This window comes from Strix uralensis, chromosome 24 (genome assembly GCF_047716275.1).
Source record: "Strix uralensis isolate ZFMK-TIS-50842 chromosome 24, bStrUra1, whole genome shotgun sequence".
Classification (NCBI taxonomy): domain Eukaryota; kingdom Metazoa; phylum Chordata; class Aves; order Strigiformes; family Strigidae; genus Strix; species Strix uralensis.
In genome coordinates this window covers 2423405-2442417 of record NC_133995.1, presented here as the reverse complement: position 1 = coordinate 2442417, position 19013 = coordinate 2423405, and the positions used below count along the sequence as shown (strand labels likewise).

At 58.1% G+C, this 19013-nt stretch overlaps 1 protein-coding gene across 4 annotated transcripts in view; it reads right to left on the bottom strand.

Annotated features, from left to right (window-relative positions):
- The window catches only part of KIF21B (kinesin family member 21B), a 43023-nt gene that overhangs the window by 8046 nt on the left and 15964 nt on the right, over positions 1–19013 (bottom strand). For 2 of the 4 annotated variants that reach the window (XR_012632139.1, XM_074893604.1), the window contains exons 4-31: positions 16586–16735; positions 16231–16365; positions 15681–15848; positions 15061–15176; positions 14247–14442; positions 13653–13842; positions 13471–13534; positions 12770–12994; positions 12387–12468; positions 11773–11890; positions 11281–11472; positions 10452–10651; positions 10168–10275; positions 9666–9734; positions 9044–9273; positions 8484–8631; positions 8192–8386; positions 7259–7360; positions 6956–7121; positions 6596–6656; positions 6219–6276; positions 5500–5705; positions 4958–5032; positions 4677–4790; positions 3976–4014; positions 2062–2198; positions 1587–1767; positions 521–685 (exon numbers count right to left, since the gene is read on the bottom strand). Coding sequence is in view for 2 of the 4 variants with exons in the window: in XM_074893604.1 (XP_074749705.1) it covers positions 521–685; positions 1587–1767; positions 2062–2198; positions 3976–4014; positions 4677–4790; positions 4958–5032; positions 5500–5705; positions 6219–6276; positions 6596–6656; positions 6956–7121; positions 7259–7360; positions 8192–8386; positions 8484–8631; positions 9044–9273; positions 9666–9734; positions 10168–10275; positions 10452–10651; positions 11281–11472; positions 11773–11890; positions 12387–12468; positions 12770–12994; positions 13471–13534; positions 13653–13842; positions 14247–14442; positions 15061–15176; positions 15681–15848; positions 16231–16365; positions 16586–16735 (3890 nt within the window). In the remaining 2 variants the exon portion in view is untranslated. The remainder of the gene's footprint in view (positions 1–520; positions 686–1586; positions 1768–2061; positions 2199–3975; positions 4015–4676; positions 4791–4957; positions 5033–5499; positions 5706–6218; positions 6277–6595; positions 6657–6955; positions 7122–7258; positions 7361–8191; positions 8387–8483; positions 8632–9043; positions 9274–9665; positions 9735–10167; positions 10276–10451; positions 10652–11280; positions 11473–11772; positions 11891–12386; positions 12469–12769; positions 12995–13470; positions 13535–13652; positions 13843–14246; positions 14443–15060; positions 15177–15680; positions 15849–16230; positions 16366–16585; positions 16736–19013) is intronic. The other 2 variants (XR_012632140.1, XM_074893605.1) reach the window with 1 other exon arrangement.

Here is a 19013-nt window from a genome sequence, read left to right as displayed (position 1 = left end):
CCCTTCCCAGGTGGCCAAAGCTCCTCCAAGGGACTCCCCCAGGCAAAGACCCCCACAGCCCTGGAGCACCCCCGTAGGGATTGTTCCCTCCTTTGAGGGATTGTGAGCAGGGACACCCCTCTTCTTAGTGATGCCAGGAGAGGAAGGCAGCCTTGGGGCACGCCAGCATCTGGCTACAGAGCCTAGGCTGCAGCAAGGGGTCAGCAGCACAGTGCCCGCCCAGCAAGGAGGGGGGCAAGGGCAAAAGCAGGGGGGTACTGCTGCTCATCACACATGTCTTCCCTCTCCTTCTAAGCTCTTCCCAGCTCACAGACAATCCCCCCATCCCAAGTAGTTCCATTGCTCCTCATCACCCCTTGAGACGAATAGGAAAGGGTCCTGAAAGTCCTTACTCCAGGCAACTTCCATTGCTAAAAAGGCTTTCACTTTCCCTAGGAGGTGTCTTTCAGGCCCCTCTGAGCCAACAGTGTCCAATCAACATCTGTAAGCTGTCCTGCCCACCCCAGCACTACCCACTCACCTGCTCAGCTCCCAGATGCGGACAGAGTTACCAGTGGCAGCGTAGAGCATGGTGCCAGTGGGGTTGAGAGCAATCTGGTTGATCTGGTGTTCCCCCTGCACACTGGTGACAGTGCGGGTGGTGGTCCCGGCACATGCATCCCCAGAGATCACCTGTCCAGAAGATCTACGGGAGAGAGAGGTCAAGGGGGGAGGATGAGCAGAGATCAGAGCCACTGAGGCCACACGGGTGAACCTTGTGGGGCTGTTGGCTCCAGGCTGGCCCAGGTGGGTCTCACATCAGGGAAAGGCCATAGAGTTATCACCATCTCTCTGGCCACAATGGAATCAACAAGACCTCTGTGCCCTAGGCCAGTGTCCTGCTTGCAGAGGGAGCCAAGGATGTCAGGTGTGTGCCTGACACGGGAGCACCCTGCCCTGGTTTCCATTTGAGAGCTGCTCTTCTCTCCTCCCATTCCTCTTTGCTTCCTGCAGGAAGAGCTGGCTAGTGCTGGCAGTCAGCACAGGGACCCAGAAGTATTTGGCCTCTGCACCAAGGAAGAATCACCTTCAGGCCAAGGCAGATGAGCCAAGGCTGGATGGAGAAAGGAGCTGTATGCTGGATCAAGCTGGTAACCCTGCCCTGCCATATTCCCCTAACATTTGAGCCCTGCTCCAGACTGGCAGACCACAGCCAGCCTGTCCCATGCTCCTTTCTGGTCCTCAAAGTCCTCATAATGATCCAAGTTTCCCACTGGAAAGCCTGTGCTTTACTCAGCCATGATGCTGTTAGGGGCTGTGCCTCCTCTACAGAGCTGCTAGCTCTCTTGGCCACCCCCAGAAGGAGCTGCAAATCTCTTCAAAGCTCTTTATCCTGAGCTTTTGCTGCAGGAGGTCCCCAGGGGTCCACTCACCCCAAGCTCTCTCCCAACTCTCCAGTCTAAGGATGCAGTACTGCAAACTGGCACTAAAGCAGATGGTACTTGGCCCTGTCCCCAGCCCCAGCAGGTCCTGGGACTGGCTTCCGCAAAGCCAGAGATGCCCAAAGTGCCCAGGTTCCCCCACAGCTGCTCCTGCCTGCCACGTACGTGAGGGTGCGGATGCACCGGGCTGAGTCCCGGATGTCCCACACTTTGATGTATGACGTCGACACAGTGAACACCAGCCCTGTGTGGCTGCAGTACTTGATGGAAACCACGTTGTTTGGGTGACCCTTGAGGGAAGCAATTTCTTGGCCCGTCACCAGGTTCCACATTTTGCAGCTCCGGTCTACGGGAGAAAGAACACATGCAAGAGTGTCAGGCTGGGGGGGCGGTGAGCACGGTGGCTTGTGGGCCATACCCCTTCTGAGCATTGCCTCCCACCACCCACAGGGCCAGCGGAAAGGAGCCAGCCAGCCCCACCACCAGGGCAGTGCAGGGCAAGGCTCAACACTGAGGACAGAAAAGAGGCCCAGGAGGAACCATCCCCATGGTGCCCAGCACTTCACGTATTCCCCCGTGCCGACCTGCTCCCATAGCGTCTGCAGGCCAGCGATCCCCACATCCTCTGTCCATCACACACCTTTGGACCCAGTGAAAAGCAGCTCGTCGGTGGCATCCAGGCAGAGCACAGGCTTGGTGTGTCCTTCTGCCACAGAGACACACTGCAGCGGGGCTGTCCGGGCATTCTTGGTGCCACCCACCGGGTTAATGATGCCCCTTGCGTGGGAAAGAAAGAACAAGCACGGTGGGGTGTGTGTGGAAAGGTACCACGCTACACAGTCTCAGGGGCATGGGAGAGCAAGAGCTGCCTCACCCCAACCATCTTCCACCGCCTGGCAGTGTGATGGCCCCTCCATCTGAAGCTGGCATGTCTGAGCACAGGTCTTCATGGAAACCCCAGGAATCTCCCCAGGAGCAGTCCCTGCCTACTGCCTCTGCCCCAGCAGTACGGACTGGGAAAGGGGGTCTGCCCAGTGGTCTCTGCTCTCCTGCTGAACCTCTCATGCTTGGCCAGCAGACCCAAGGAGCCAGCTTATCGGTCCTCAGGTCAGTTTGGGACAAACCGCACCTTCTCCAGCCTTAAGCTCTGCCGGGATAAATGTTTCAGGGTACCAATATCCAGCACCCCAGTTCCTTGGGGGCTGTCAACCTGTGGCTGGTGACATTTGGAGACTGGGCCCTACCCCTTCACATAAGACCAGAAGGGTGACAAAGGACAGCACAGGCATTTGCACCCAGCATCCCTGTGGAAGCCCTGCACCCACCGCTGGCTCTGGGCAGGAGAGGACCTATCCCTGCCAAACCTCCCTCCAAGGGACATCTGCTGCCTGTCCCTCTGGACACAGCATCTGTCAGTCCCCTCCACTTCAGCAGCGCTCGGGGTGCTGAGGACCAACCGCCCAGCCCTATCCACCCAGTGTGCATGGCCACCAACAGCTCTCCCCAGCTGGCATCCCAAAGCACAGCCTCCCCGTGGCCATGGGGTCCTGGGTTGTACTAGCCTCTTCTTATAGGCAGGGAAACTGAGGCACAGGGCTGGAGAAGGGCACGCCCAAGGCCACATAAGGTCGCATTAGTCATGAGGACAAACACAGGCTCATTAATTTGGGTTTGGAAATCACATGCATGTGAGCTTTCTTTCTCAGTAAGCAAACTCAAATTAAACAGCCCTCCCCTGACCCCTAGTGTTCTAATCTAAATGGGAACCCTGGCTCCTCTGGGTGAGATGTTATCGATGGACTTTGTGTTGCTGCCTGACTGCAAAGTGCCCAAGGTGATACAGCACAGACTTGTCTGGTGCCACCTCCCCTGTGACTGGGTGCCTGCGGGATCTCATGGCATGGTCAAGGTGAGGGGACAACCAGGTGCTGGAGGGCTGATGTTCCTCAAGGATGGGGGAAAGGTGGCCTTCATGTTGGGAAACCTCTGCAGGCGGGATGGTGCAGTGGGACAAGCCCAGGAGCACCTTAACCCCAAGGCTGAGCTCTGCACCACAATCTGACTTGGTTTCTTTGGGAGAGAGATCTACCTACCCACAGGGAAGCACAACCAGGTGTGGGGAGCACCTGGAGATATCTGCCTGGAAGATGCTTGCAAGAAGGACACACTGGGAGTGCCCAGGATTGCTTGCCCCCTTCCTCAGCATCACACCATCCTGCTGGAGAGCTGGGCAACGGGATGGGACATGGTGGCATCATACTGACGAGAACCCATCAGAGGTGGAGGAGAACATGCTGCCACCCCAAATCAGCCAGTGCCCATAGGTGAGCCCAGCATCACGCTTCCAAGGGCTAATCAGAGAAGGAACAAACTTGCAACCGAGGGGACAGCATCAGACACCAGAGGTGGCATGCCAACAGAGGACAGCACACACAAGCTGGGAGTTGGGGGAGAGCAGCAAGGTGCGGGTGGAGCATGCAGGGACAAGGGAGAGCAGACTCGTGAGACAGAGAGGAGGAGGAGAAAGGGATAATAAATAGAAAGTTGTCTATACCTCAGCACCTCCGAGACAGAGGAATCGCTGTCATCAGACCTAGGGGCAGAAAATTAGCAGGATTATGGGAGAGAAAACCCAGACTAGAAGAGGCAGCAGAGGAATCAGAGATGGAGGATTGTTATTGCATCCAAGCCAGTGTAGGACAGAGAGGAGGAAGGGAGAGAGGGAGAAAGAGAAGCACACATGGACAACCAGGGGAGAGAGCAGAGGAGCAGGAGGGCATGTGAGGATCAGACAGCAGGTCTCCATCAGGGAACGTCAGCGCTGCTAGCAATGCTCCGAGCTGAGGGCAGCTGCCTGACCTGCTGCAGGGGGAGGCTGGGAGGCTGGAGCAGCATTTGTGGGTTGGTGCCAGTCTGTCGGCATCCCACTTCATCCCATTCTGCTCCATAGCTTTTTCCAGTGGTCTGTCTGGCACCGCTCTTTCTCCCAGTAGGGCTTAGCCAGAGGCCAGGACTGCGAGCTCCTGCAAGTGGCCAGGTTGGAGGGGACACACAGCAGGCAGGGTCCAGCATAGCCCTTGAAGGGCATCGGCTCCCTCACAGAAAAGAGCAGGGAGTGAAAATGGTGGCAGAAGGCTGGCTGGAGCCGACCCAGGTCCTGTGCTCCTACACCCCACTGTGGAACCCAGTACATGCCATTTGCTGTTATGTTATGGGTCCCCCTCACTCCGACCCTCCCACCCCACCAGGACTTACTTATCCAAGGCAGACCCCTGGCTCTGGTTGCTTGTGAGACGGGAGAAGACATTGCGGTCGTTGCGTGGACGGGTGGGGGGGGATGAGGGAGGTGTGAAGCCAACATCTGGAGGCCTGAAACAGGAAAGATTAGAGGGACACATGATTTGGGAACTGCTCACCTGGCAGCTGCCTGGCACAGCAGGGCCCAGCAAGAGCTGGTCCAGCCAGCACTGGACCACTTGTCTGGGCCACCCAGTTTCCCCCTGCCCATGTTGCCATTTCTCCAGCTTCAAGCTCACCTGGCAGGTTGCCCACGGTCATAGGATTTCCTCCTTGTCAGAGGCGAAGTGTCTGAGCCACGAGATTGCCTGGGACTAAAGCAAGTGAAACAGAGCACAGCTGGGATCCCTCCATGATGAACACCCACATCCTTCCCCAGGAGAGGAAATGGAGAAGTTGGGCTGCCCTGGAGTCACAATCACAAGATCAGAGGATGCCTCAAGTCATCGCATGAGCGCGGAGGCTTTTGACAACTCAAGAAGCCTTCAAGAAGGCCGATAACCCAGGGCAGTGATTCAGGGAACCTTGCATGCCCCCCTTCTTTCCCTCCTTCTGAAGTACCCTTCTCTCCATCTGCAGGGGATACCAACACACTCCTAGACACTCTCCAAGTCCCGCTGGAGAAATCCACCACTGCTTGCTGCAAACAAGTCTGGATAGATGCAGGATTGGGCTCACCCTCACTGCTCTGCAAGTCCACAGCCAGAGCACAGCTTCCCACCTGATGGCCCATGACTCCATGAGCCTCCCAATGCCCAGAGACCCATCACCCCATGCTCACAAGGTACTTCCTCGCGTGGGCAGGCTGATGGTGCGTGACACCTTCTCCTTGTAATAGGGATCTCGGATGGAGAAGCTGATCCCATCCTCTTTGATCTCCATGAGCGATGCCAAGGACTTGGTGATGTTCTTGGTGGAGACGTCCAGTGTGGGTCCTAGACACTCAGCCGACACTGCCTTCATCTGCCCTGAGAGCTTGGGCTCTCCCTAGAGCAGGGCAGAGTGCTCAGGCACAGGCAGCACAGGGGGAGGACAGCAGCAGCAGCCAGAGAGCTGTGGGGTGGAAGAGCTCATGCTCTCTGGCCACAGGAGGTTGAGTTCCCCCTGTATCATGCTGGGATGCTCATCACAGTGCCAGCTCTCCATACTCTAAGCAGATGTGACAGCCTGTGCAGAACAACAGACATTTTCCTCCACCTTTGCCCACAATGGATGCAGCATTGCACAAGGACCTCCTTGGTGCCCACTCAAATCTGCAGGGTGTGATGTGGTGGATGTTTCCCAAGTTTTTGGTGCTTCAGAGGACCACAGCACCAGCAGGCCTTGGTTCCCCCTTGCCTAGAGTAACCCCACCCAGAGACTAGCCATACTGCCTTATGCCAGTCCTGGCTCTCCAAGAGTCAGATTACAGAGCAGAGGCCTGGAGCATCACTGAACAACATGCCCCTCCATCCCTCCTCCCATTCCCTGTGACGAGGCCACACAGAAAAGCCAACTAACCTTGAACTTAAAGTCATCCTGGCTTGCTGAGCCCTTCATGGTGAAAGACTGGGAGATACTGCAAGGAGAAGGGAGCAAAGATGGATCTTCAGTGCCAAACTCCTTTCAAAGAGCTGATTGCCACCAGCCCACCAGACTCCTTGGGTCGCTCCCTGCTTCCCAGCACCCTTTCTCCAAGGGATGACCTAGTCTTCACTCCCTGCTGGAGTCTAAGAGACATCTCTGCTTCCCTCCCCAAGGGCTGGGCACCACAGGAAAGCTTAGGCTTGTCCATCCATGTCCATCTGCGAGGTCCCACAGGTGGCACCAGACATCCTACCCCACCCCTGGCCTCCTCAGCCACCACCAGCTCAGGCAGGGCTGGACTGGGTGCTCACCTCCCATCTGAAGCCAGGCTGAACTCTGAGACCTCCTCGTCCGTGCTCGTGTAGCCATTCTCTGTGCAGGGGGAGACAGTGCATCAGCAGTGCAGAGGGGACCCCATCATGCCAAGCCCTGTCTGAACTGGTGGCAGAGCGGGCAGCCCAGGCAGTTGGCAGGGGGGACCCAGTCCTTGTCCCTGTTGTGTGGTGGCTAGAGCACACATCCCACCCCCGTCATCGCCCTCAGGGCAGCCCTGAGCATGCAGGTCCCAGCTATGGCACCTCCAGGTGCTCCTTGGGGGGCTGGCATGAGTGGGGCACCTTGCCCTGCAGGCAGCATGCCTTGTCTGAGGATGCACCAGCCCAGGGTCCCACCTTGCTGGACATTGTGGATCAGGGCCTGCAGCTCAGGGTGCAACTCGGCCTTCTCCCGCAGGGCATCCAGAATAGCGTGGTTCTGCGAGGAGCTGGTCATGTCCGTCTGCCTCAGGCGCCCCTCCAGCAGGCGGATCTGGGCCTCCTTCTGTGCCACCTGCAGCCCCTGGGGAAGGATGGCCATGCCGGGCCTCAGGCGGGTGCTTCGGGTCCTCGCCACCATGTCTCTACCCTGGCACCCTGCTCCCCTCCCCAGCTGCGAGAAATCCTCTCACGCATCTGGGTCCTGACGTGGCCCCGCACCTTGTCAATGGAGGCCTTCAGGAAGTTGTCCAGCAGGAGTCGGGCTTCAGCCAGGGAGCAGGAGCTGATCACCACTGAGGTGTCCGTGGAGTCCAGCTCCTCCTGAAATGTGGAGGGACGGGCATTGGATGCAGTGGGGAAGCTTTGCTGTTCGGGGTAGGACAGGTTCTGTGGCCAGCTCAGCATACCCACTGCCCTGCCCGCACTGCCCAGTGCTGACGCTCGCCCTCCTCAGTCTGCCCAAGTGACTACTGGGGAGATCTGGCCATGGAGATGGCCAACGCAACCTGAAGGGCTCCTGTGTTGCTACAGAAATCCTGGTGCCAACACTTAATTAGACACCAATCTGCAGACACCAGCCTCACCCAAATCCACAGCAGATCAAGTCACTGTCCCAAAGGTTAGTGTGAACTAACAACAGCCCCTTCTTCCCCATCAATCTAGGTGACAGCTAGGGACAAGCCAGGGACAGTACACAGCCTCCAGCCCAGGCCGCAGCCACTAGAGGGGAGTTGGGAGCTGCACGGCATCTCTGCAACATGCCCAGTGTCAAAACTGGACACAAAACCTGCAGGATTTCTGTTGGAAGAAAAGCCAGTCCTCTCTGAGATGTTACCACCACACAAAACTCCCACAGGGACAAGTGACCGCCAGCCCCACAGGCCAGACAGGGGATGCAGCTTCCCTGCAATCCGAGGGTGGTGAGGTGCAGGGCACCAGCAGCCTGTCCATGGACATGCAAGGACCTGGCAGCACTCTGCTCCACAATTAACCACCTAATGAGAAGTGACTATGCAGGTGCAGCCCCATCGAGTGTGTGACACAGCTCAGAGGACTGCGGGACACCCAGCCTGGCCGTACCCAAAGCCACTCTCACCTCCCAGGGATGCTCCTGCTCTCTCCCTGCCAGCTGGGCCCAGTCCAGCCACCTACCTTGGTCTCCTCGATCTGCATGATGGTGGCCTGGCAGTCAGAAATGCTGTCGTTGATATAGTCAATGTTGGCTCCCAGCACCTCAATCTCTTCGTTCAGCTCCTGCAGCCCCTTCTGCTCCTTGGGGCTCTCTGCCTGCAGTTTCGCCCTCTTGCCCAGCAATGCTTCCTGCAGTAGCGCCAGCTCCTCGCGTTTCTGGGGGAAAAGGGAGGGGGATTGGCACTGTTGGCATGGCGGTCCCCCTGCCCCGCACCCACCACCCAGCACTTTCTGTCCCAAGTGCCATGGTCACCTTGATGAGCCGCTCCATGTCAGCCTCCAGGTTGACGATGGTCATCCTCTGCATGACAATGTCAAAGATGCGCCGCTCCAGCGACTGCCACTTGAGGCGGGCGGCTTTGCTGAAGGTCTGGCTTGTCCCCTTCTTGGGGAACTTCTTCCTACAGCCAGAGGGTAGAAGAGGCACATATGGGCAACTGGCCACACCACGCCTGGAAAGCTGTGCTTGCTCCAAAAGGATGCCTGGTCTCTGGCTGGCCAGGAGCGGAGGAGGCATCTGCACCATTTCTGGATTGGCCAACTTTTCCATTGCCCCTTAGCAAAAAGAGGAACGAAAGATGAGCCCAGCAGGGTTTGTGCTGTGGCATTTAACACTCATGGAAGGCCAGCACTGGGCTCAAGCCCAGGTGACAGTCAGTCACACGCTGCCAGCACAGCCTGTCACTGGTCAGTGATTTAACACCGGCCAAACGCACAATAAGAAGCTGGCCTTCAAACTCCACCACCAGCCAAAAGCCAGACGTGGGAGTCCTGGGATGCCTCATCACTCATCCACACAGTCCCTGCCCTGACCTGGTGGGCCGAGCCCCATTCACGGAGGACGAGGGGTCTCCCAGGAAGTTGTTGATTTTCCTGTTCCACTGGCGCACGATGCTGGAGACGGACCGAGCACCAGACTCAGGCTCGGAGGAGGTGGTGCTGGCCGAGACCTCTGCGCCTGAATCCAGCATGGCCGACTTCTGGCTCGTCCTGCCGGCAACCCGGTCTGACATGGGCTTGGCGAGACGGCGCAGTGCTGAGACCTGCCCAGGGAAGGGGCGGAGGAGGGGGTGTCAGACGGGTGTCCCCAGTCCAAACCTGTCGCAGTCACCCCCAGGTCCCTGTGGGACCAAGAGCAGGAGCTCTGGAGACCCAAAGCCCCAGGTCATTTGTGCCTCATGGGTTTCCCCCTTCTCCCTCATAGCCCATCCCCTGCCGCCGGGCTCAGCTATCCCAGGAGATGGGTAATTCCTCTGCTGCCTGCAACCATCTCCCACCAGGTTACTGAGCTGTAAAAATCCTCCCACCCTTTTGGAAAACCCACTCCCAGAGCTGGCTCTGTCTGGAGCACAGGGTGTCTCTGAGCCAAGCACTGGGGCCAGGACCCCCACGGGGACTGGAGGCTACATGGAAGCAAATCCCCCCTGCCTCTCACCTCCTGGGTTTTCCTCCTCAGCACTATTTCCTGCTGCCGCTTCTGAGACTCCAGAGCCCGGATCTGAAACTGCATGAGAGAGATCGATCCCTGGGGTCCTGCCCAGACACCCCAGCGATGGTTGGAGTCCTGGGGCTCCCACCACCAAAGTCTGGGGCAGTTAATTTGGCACTAACAGTCTCACTCCTGATTTTAACAGTGAGCAGGTTTCCAGCCTCGAGGCTGGCCCTGATGGCACATTGCCCCTTACGCACGGTGGGGAGCTCCCAGCATCTCCCACAGCCACGCTGGGAGCTGTGGGAAGCCCTTGGGAGCCATTCAGCCAGGTGTGCTCTGCTGGGGCTGCACAGCCCCTGGCCAGGCCATGGCTGCAGCAGGGCCCCAAGCTTCACCAACTGGTATTTATGAGCACCTCAGAGCAGGACAAACATCCATTCCCAGCCAGCCCAGTTTCCGTCTGCACAGGGACATCCAGCAGCACGTGTGTGGGCTGGGCTCTCACCTCCTGCCGGCGCTGCTCCTTCTTGAGCTGTGCAATCTCCCGATTCCTCTTTGTCTCTGCCAGCCGCCTCCGCTGCTGCTCCTCCCGCATCTGCTTCATCAGCGCAACCTGGAACGGGAAGGTACCGCACGTCAGTGCGGGCACCCAACTGTCCCAGGGCACCCACCCACCCAACAGAGAGACAGATGTCCTGCACTTGCCACCAGGAGTGGGAAACATCACTTCTGAGCAGAGAGACAGACTTGACCAGGGGATGTCCTCCCTGCCCTGGCATGTCCAGGTACCTTTGCCTTCTTCATCTCGGCCACCTCCGCCTGCAGCTTCCTCAGCTCCCGCTCGTAGCGGGACTGGTTCTTGAGCAGGCGAGCATGCTCCTTCTGGGCTGCCTGGAGCTTCTGCAGGTCCCGGTTCATCTCTTTCAGCCGCTTCTCGTAGTCTGCTTTGATCTTGTTGGCTTTCTCCTCCGTGTAGCACTCCATAGTGCCTGGGGGAGAGAGAAGAGGGCTTGAGATGGCCACGCACACCGGGCTCCTCCTTCACCTACACACCCTGCCTGGAGGCACCCACCACTCCTCCCTCCCCATCCCACCAGACCTCTCCCTCACCCCTCTGCTTTGACCCCATCACAGGCGGGGGACTGTCTGGGGGAACCTGCTGGAAGAGATGAGTTAGGGCTCAGCGCAGGGTGGGGACAGTGGGTTAAAGCACAGTCGCTGGGCTGAGAGGAGCTGCAGATCTAGATCTACAGCCATGTGCATGGGTGATCCTGCCCTGCTGATCCTAGAGATCAGCTATAACACCCGTTTTTTGGGGTCTTCATGTGCCACTCAGCACATCAGTTTCCCCAAGTACTCCCACATCTCATGTTTTGTTCACCACTTCAAGGTTAGAAGAGGCTTTGCCTCAGCATCCTTTCCAGCCATGTCTCCAGCTGACTAGTCCCGCTCCCATGGTAAGACAAGAAGGGTCTTGCGGGTCCCAGGGGCTCAAGCAGAGACAGGGAGATGGCAAAGCTCTACCAGGGCGAGTGTGGCGTGCAGGGGGTGGATGCTTTAACTCTGAGTCAGCTGGGCAGGAGAAGGGACTGGGGCCCAACACTGCGGGGATTCTCACTGAGGTTCTGCAGGACCCGGTCCCGCTCCAGCTGTGTGTCCCGAATCTTGTTCTGCAGCAGGATCAGCTTCTCCTCGTACTGGTGCTTGAGGGTCTGCAGGCGCCGCTGGCTGTTCTCCAGCTCATCAATCAGCTTCTGCTTGATCTCTATCTCACAAGTCAGATCTGCCAGGTCGGCCTGGAAATTCACAGCTGGAGGCAGGTGGGGGACAGTCAGGCTGGGAGGGATGGGGGACCATCTCTCTTATGGCCTCACTGAGCCACAGCACAAGCAGAGGGAGCCAATGGGAACCCACATCGCTGGGGAGTGGCAGCACCCCAAAAAGTGTTGGAGACTCCCTGCAGCAACCCTCATGCTTTTCCAAGCCCCCCAGAGGAGATGTGGCTGCAGCATCCCAGCGGATCCCTTCCCAGGACCAGAGCTCAGTGCCAGGAGACACCAGCAAATACACCCCCATACCCTGGGGCTGCACACGTGGCTCCGCACTTTACCCTTCTCCTCTGCATCCGAGTCCGAGTCCACCAGGCTCTCTTCACTGCCTGAGTCCTCATCTTCATCCTCACGTCCATCCTCTTCCTCACAGCCACTCTCATCCTGTTCCTCCTCCTCCTAAGACACAAGTGCCTAACCTCAGCTTGCAGCATGGCCTTGCTCTTCTCTCTGCAGCTCTTCCCTCCTCTAAACCTGAGTTCACCCCACAGTGATGGACTGTAGCCCCCACAACAGGACTCAGCCTCCCACACAGGATGTCCAGGGGCTGCAGCACCATTTCTGGACGCCCAGCGTACACTATTGAAAGGAGCAGCTCTGTGCCCCATCTATACTTGCATTCATCCCCTCCCAGCTGACCAGCAACTGCATCACCCAACCCCCTTTCACCTACACTTATTGAAACCAAGCGCAAAAAGATGTGGGCTCCTCGCTCCACAGCAGGGCTGGCTGGGGAGCATCCAGCTCCCTGCTCCTGCAGCACAGAGTCCTCAGCTCCATGACCTCTCCAGCCTGCTTGCAGCGCTAGGCTGGGCTTGGTCCCTCTCCCACATGGGGCGATGATAATGTTCCACACCCAAACACCCTGCTCAGTATAAGCACGAAGCCCGCTCACCTCTTCCACCTCATTCTCATCTGTCTCCTCCCCATTGTCCTGCTGCAGTTTCTGCCGCTTCTTAAATGCTTCCTTCTCCGGGCTGGGGGAGAACAGGGTGCTGGTGAGTCCCAGTGTGGGGGAGCCCAGGGATGGGTCCTTCCAGGGCCCCCCTTGCCTCCTGCTTTTGGACCCTTTGGGAAAAACAGCCTCCAGGATTGTGTGGTTGGGGAAAAGGAGACCAAGGGCAAGGCAGTGCTGGGAAGGGAACCCAGGCATCTGGGTTCTGTCTTGGTGCTCTGACTTTAGCATGGATGGGGGAGTCAGGATACCTGATCCCACAAGGACAGATGGACCAACATGCAGCCTCCCCCTTCCCAACACTGCACAGCAGCTGCCTTCACCTTTTCCTCCGTTGCCTCCTCTCTTTCTTTTTCAGGCGCTCCAGGTCCTGCTTGGCCCGTCGGAGGACATCAGAGGCCTCCGTCTCCACTGGAGCAGCAGGGCTGCACAGGCCAGCCAAGCCAGATGCTGGGGATGAGCCCATGGAGTACGGGGGACGGGCAGAGACACGCGAGAGGCTGCGGCGCAGAGACTCGTTCATGGACTCACTCTCCAGGAGCTTCGTCCTAGGGAGTGGAGATGGGATGTGGTCAAAGAGGAGACATCCCACTGTCCCCAGAGGGTTTTAGGATGGTGTGAGCCAGGGACAGAGTCACCACAAAACCATTCCCATTCATACTGGGTCAGAATGTCAGGATGCTGCAAGACAGGGTCCCAGGATCACACAAGAGATTGGGATGAATGCAGCTCTGGGGGGCCAGCAGTCCCTAGGAGACACTAGGCACTCCCGCCAAGATCTCCCCCTCCATCAGTGGCCACACAAAGCATGACAACGGCCAAAGCACTGTCTGGCACCAAGGCCAGGACTCCTACAGCCCCAGTGTAGCAGCAGTGTAGTCAGCTGCTACTCCATCAGGGCTTACAACTCACCCCAGTGATGCTGGAGGCATGGAGCTGTGAGCCACACCTGGGCTCAGATCCCACCACAGCACCCACCAGCCCAGGGACCCAGGTGACTTACCAGCTCCCATGCCCAGCTCACCTCAGCTCTTCAATCTCCCGGATGTAGTTCTGGATGAGAGCACCAATGGCTTCGTTACCATCACCTGGAGGAGCAGAGGCGCAGGTGGATCAAGGCAAGACATGGGCTGTACCACAGCACCAATCCCAGCTACGCTGGCTGGGCTGACCCGCCGTGCCATGCACTCGCTAACCCAGCCTCACCTGCCTTGGCCAGCATCAGATTGGCCTCCTGGCTCATGAGGTGGGTGACCCTGCTGTTGATAGCATCGATAGCCTCCTGCATGGCCTTCACCCGCATGCGCAGAGCGCTATTCTCCTTCTGCAGCATGGCGTTCTCACGAAAAAGGTCGCTGTAGCCCTCTGTGCCATCCTCCCCAATGACCCGCTTGCCCTGTGGGGACAGGAGGGGAGTCCCTGAGTGCAGAGCGAGCTGGAATATGGGGGCCCACCACTGCATCCTGGGGGGAAGCCTCAGCCACCAAAGCAGGGGCAGGGACAAATCTAAGGACCAGGAAGGCCTGAGCTCAAGAGGCAGGGGGTGAGAGATGCTTCAAGGCTTCTCCCTGCCTTAGCATCCCCAAGAGACTTGCCCAAGGTCCTGCCTGTGGCAGGGCAGGAGCTGAGCTCCCATCTCTTAAGCCTCCTGACCTCTCCTAGCAATCACCCCTATCAATAGGGGCAGAGCATGGTAGGCAGGAGGGTCTTTCCCACTAAAATCACCCCAATTCAAACACAAGGAGGTGGCTTTCTTCTCCTGCCTCCATCACACCTCTGCAGGCTCGCTCGACCACTCACCGCCTTGTACTCCATCAGCTCCATCTGCAGGCGGGCGATCTCAGCCCGCAGCGCACTGATCTGCTGACTTGTCTTGTCCTGGTTCACCACCACCTTGTTCTTGATGTTGCGAGCCCGGTTGGCATACTTGAGCGTGTTCAGGGTCTCCATGAAGTCCCGGTCAGATGGGCTCACGCAGGCAATCATGATGGTTTGGCTTGGGGAGGTGAAGTTCAGGGTGAAAGGACAGTTTCCCTCACCCTGTGCCAACTCAGCAACTGGAAACCTGGGACCCAGCACAGGCCACATGCCCCCAGACACCCATTCTAGGCCCTTCTGTGATTTATAACCAAGGTATAAAATGGGTTCAGTCCCTCCCAGAGCCAGAGCACCAGCAAGACCACACGAGCAACACATCACACAGCACGGAGCAAAGCCACCCTCCGCCAGCCAGCCCACACATGCCAGGATTGCTGAGGAAGAATGGGCTCTTGGGAGAAATACCCCCAAAGCAGGCAGGGAATTCAATCCATCCCATACTGGGCAACACCACCTGCCAAGTCCCAGATCTGCAAGGGCTCCAGAGAGTTTTGCACCAGCTAATTCTGCCAAAGCTGGATAATTGTGTCTGGGACTCTTGAGGAGCCAAGGTCTTTACATCTGCAAAGTCACGCACTGCCTGCCAAGAGGCATCCCCTCGCCACTGGGCAAGCCACGGGGCATTTGAGTCCTGAAACAGCTCCTCCATGGCTTCACAGACCTTCGGCCCTATTTGCAGGGGGACAGCCCCTGCAGTCCTCTCCCAGGGCTCAGCCCCCACCTTGGACCCCCTTACCTGTTGCCCCCAAGTGAATCCTGCAGCAGGCGGGTGAGCTTGGAGTCACGGTAGGGCACATGCACAACTTTCTTGCTCTGGTCTCCAAGAGCACTAATGACGTTCCCCAAGGCCAGCTACCAACACAAAGGAAAGCCCCCCCCCCAATTCAGCCCCTACTGAGAATACAGTTGTCACATAGCCAGCACATCAGGCCTGGGGCATGTGCTGTGGCACAGGTCTGGGGTGCAAGAGGTTGAGGCATGAAGCTTCCCTTGGCAGTCTCAGCATTCGCCCCCCTTCCCTGGGCTGTGCCTCTCTCCCACATGCACTGAGGAACATGAGCCCTGGAGTTTTTTTTAAGCTCAAGTGAACAGACTTTGACTTTTTGGGGACTTGCACCCTTGTGCCCAGCTGTACCCCTCCCCACAGTCCTGCCCTCACAGAGCTGTGCCCTCACCACTGGCATTTTGGATTGGGCATATTCCTGCCCACAGGGCCAGGTAGCATGAATGCCAGCAGACACAGCAGCAACCCCAAAAGCCCAGAGCAGCTCCAAGCAGGACCCAAAGGTGTTGCAGGCTCCCCCAGGCAGGCCCTGCCTCCCCCCTCCCCTTGCACGCGGGTGCCCGGGGCCATACCAGCCCACAGTTGATGGAGATGCCTTCCTTTGCTCTCTCGCCGGTAGCACCCGTTCTCTTCAGCCTCTCCGAGCCAGCCAGGTCTACGAAGTGAAACTTGGCCGTGAGGGTCTCATACTCAGTAGTGGGCTGGGCTCCATCCAGGAGGCTGGTCACCTCCCCGTTTACCTGCAGCCAGGCACACATGGAGAGGGTCAATGCCACAGATCCGGAGCGAGCAGGAGCCCCCTTGACCATGCTCAGACATCAGCAAAAGCCTGAGCATTCACCCTCCACATCCCGCCCCTAAGTATGGGGGAGAGGATCCTAACAGCACCTTGCTCTGGGCCATTCCTTGGGCCAGACCATTCCTGCCTTGGATGGGGCTGCTCCAGGGCAGACCTCAGCTCCCATTAAATGCTAATGCTTGGCTATGACTGGAAAGAAGAAAGACAAAGCCCTGCCTCTCTTTGCAAGACTTCAAACCCTCTCCCTTTCCAAGGGACCCACACACATTGCCTGGGTATCAGATCCAGAAACAGCCCAGCCACGAGGCAGGAGCACATCTCACCAGCTCTGGACGGGTGCACACTCTCATCTGGCACAGGTGAATGGTGAAGATGGCGTGGGACCGGGAGCTCTGCACATTCATCTGAGTGCTGGCAGTGGTGCGGGAAAGAGCCCCCTGTTTTAGGCACTGGATCAGCTACAATGACATGGGGCAGGGAAGAAAAAAACCTTGAAGGACCCTTCTAGGGAGCCAGGAAGCACCCTGCCGCAGCCCAGTGGGCACAGCAACCTCTCCCTGCATCACCCCGGGACTGCTCTGTCCCATCCTGGGTGAGATCCCCACCTCGCCTGGCTGTCCCCAGGTAGCACATCCCAGCTGCCATCCCTCCTCCATGTCTGCCCTGTCCTGCACCCACCTCGTCCTGTGAGTTGATGAGGCGTGACGTGACCCCCGTGGTGTAGATGCCTCCACTGGCATCCTCGTGGATTTTGATGTTGGATTTGCGGTGGCGTGCGTCAGGGTCGCGGGCACTGTCAAACAGGTCCAGGATCTCCTCGTTGTAGAGCTGAGTGGGGCAGAAGCAAGTACAGGGTGAGTAGCAGGAAGCAGGAGGCTGCTAGATCCTGGCACAGTGGGACTGACATCCCGCTGCTGCAGTCCTGAGAGCCAGGAGGCCAGGCCGCACCGCTGGGGGTGCGCAGGTGCTCACACATACATGTGCTCACACATGTATGCTTAGGCAAGGTTGACCAGGAGAGCCGGTGTGCCTGCAAGTGTCAGACAGGACACACAAGCAGATGGATAATGTACAGGCAAGCTCCAACCTGCAGGTGTGGGTACCCAGCCAGGACAGGACACCCAGAAGGAACGGTGCGTGTGCACAGGTGTGTGCGCAGGCACGGATACTTGTGCCTGTCTGCCGCGCGAAGCTCTGAGCTGCAGTCTGGGTTGGTTCCCGCTGCCCGACCCTGTCCTGGCCCTGGCCCACACAAGCAGCTGTGCGTGAACCAGGACACTTTCAGAGCCCTGTCCCCAGAGTCTGAGTGGACACCTGGGAGCTACGTGTCCCCCCAGCCTTCCCTGCTTACCCAGGGAGCCCCTGGCCACACGAGCCAGCAGAGCCCCTCTCCCACCACAGCTCCTTGAGGTCACTGCTGCTGGGTGGAAAGGGGACAAGGGGGACCAGGGAGTGCAGGACAAGCAGGAAAAACCCTGAGGACCCAGAGCTGACAGAGGATGGCCCCATTCATATCTTGACAGCATTCTCTCTCACCCTGGGGTGGAGGGACACCTCTGCCTGTCTGTCCCCCTGTCACCAGCACTCAATGCCACGTCACCCTCATCCCAGCGCAGAGAGAAGGGTCACCCAAGGACCACAGGCTCCTGGCCAGCAGAGCGGATCAGTCTAATCCATCCCAGGCCGCCCCAGGTGCAGATGGGCTCCCCAAGGGCTAAAACCCTGCTCTGACAGCCTGTTCCCAGGACGAGAGTCACAGGACAGGGATCAGCAAGGCCAAATCCTGTACCACTGCTGGCACAGCAGGGTTGGTAACCAGCACCTGATGTGGCCATGTGCCCACGTTGGCACAGGAGATCCATTATCTCCCCAAAACGTTCCCTGGGTTGCCTGGATAAGGGTGGCTGTAGACAGGTCTTGGCACAGTGGCACAAGAGCTTTTGGTTTGATGTCCATGCCTGCATGGTGGACTAGTGGGCAAAGCCCTCGACAAGCTCCAACAATGGCCTTGGTCACCGGGCCATCAGGCAACGGGTTTTAACTCTCCCCGCCATGTAACAGGGCCCTTGGAAAGCCTTCAATCCCCTCACTGTGGGTCTGGCAGTGTCCCACTGGGCACAGCTAGCCTGGGAAGCACGACCATGAGCAGCTCTGAAACACAGCAGAGGAAGCCTTGTTCCCATCCTCCACTGCAGTCACCAGAAAAACATCTCTGAGTCTATTTTGAGAGTCAAAACCACCAGGGGTCAGAGGTGGTGAAGAGAGAGAAAGACTACAGGAAATCCCCAGGGCAGCTGGTGTGACCCCATACAGGACCACCGCTCTGTCACCCCCAGGTGCCCCTGGGGTCGCACTGGAACTCTTGGTCTGCAGAGACGCTTCCAGGATCGCCTGGGGCAGAAGCAGCACAGCTGTCCCCTCCCCAGGGTTCACATGTTCCAACCCCAGGTAACAGGTCACCCAGCTCCTTGGGGCAGCGTTGTGTCATCCCAAACTGGGAGAAACTGAGGCAAGGAAAACTATAGCTGGATAGCAGAGGATCTCCTAGAGGGCAGATATGGGGGGCTGAAAGAGAAGGGAAAGTGTGTTGCATGGGGTGAGGGGACACATGTTGGGCTGAAGGCCAGTATCCAATCCTATAGCCCAGGGAAGGCAGGACTATGCCCCAGCCCCAACAGCGATAGGGGACTCTTCAGCAGGGAGAAAGCCTGACAAGGTTCACCCCAGAAGGACTTCAGCACAGGCAGGCATTTCATCCATTTCATTTCCATCCCAGCCCACAGGTTCCCCAGAGCAGAGCCCCACGAGGCTGAGGATGTGTGGGAAGGCAGCCAGAAGCTCAGACAGGCCAAGTGGTGGGGAGGGAAGTATGTGGCTGGACACAACAGCTCCATGGGAGTTAACAAGGTGGAAAGCTGGTAGAGAGGATATCTCCAGCAAGAAGGTCAGCCCTCCAGGCTAGGTGGTGTCTTTGGGCACTTGCTTCCCCTCTCCAGGCCATCGACATCTGGAGGAACCCATATGGGATGTCCACCAAAGCCACGCGGTGGCAAGCTCACAGCACAGGGCCTTTCTCTCTGACTGCTTGTCTCCTCTGAGATGTACC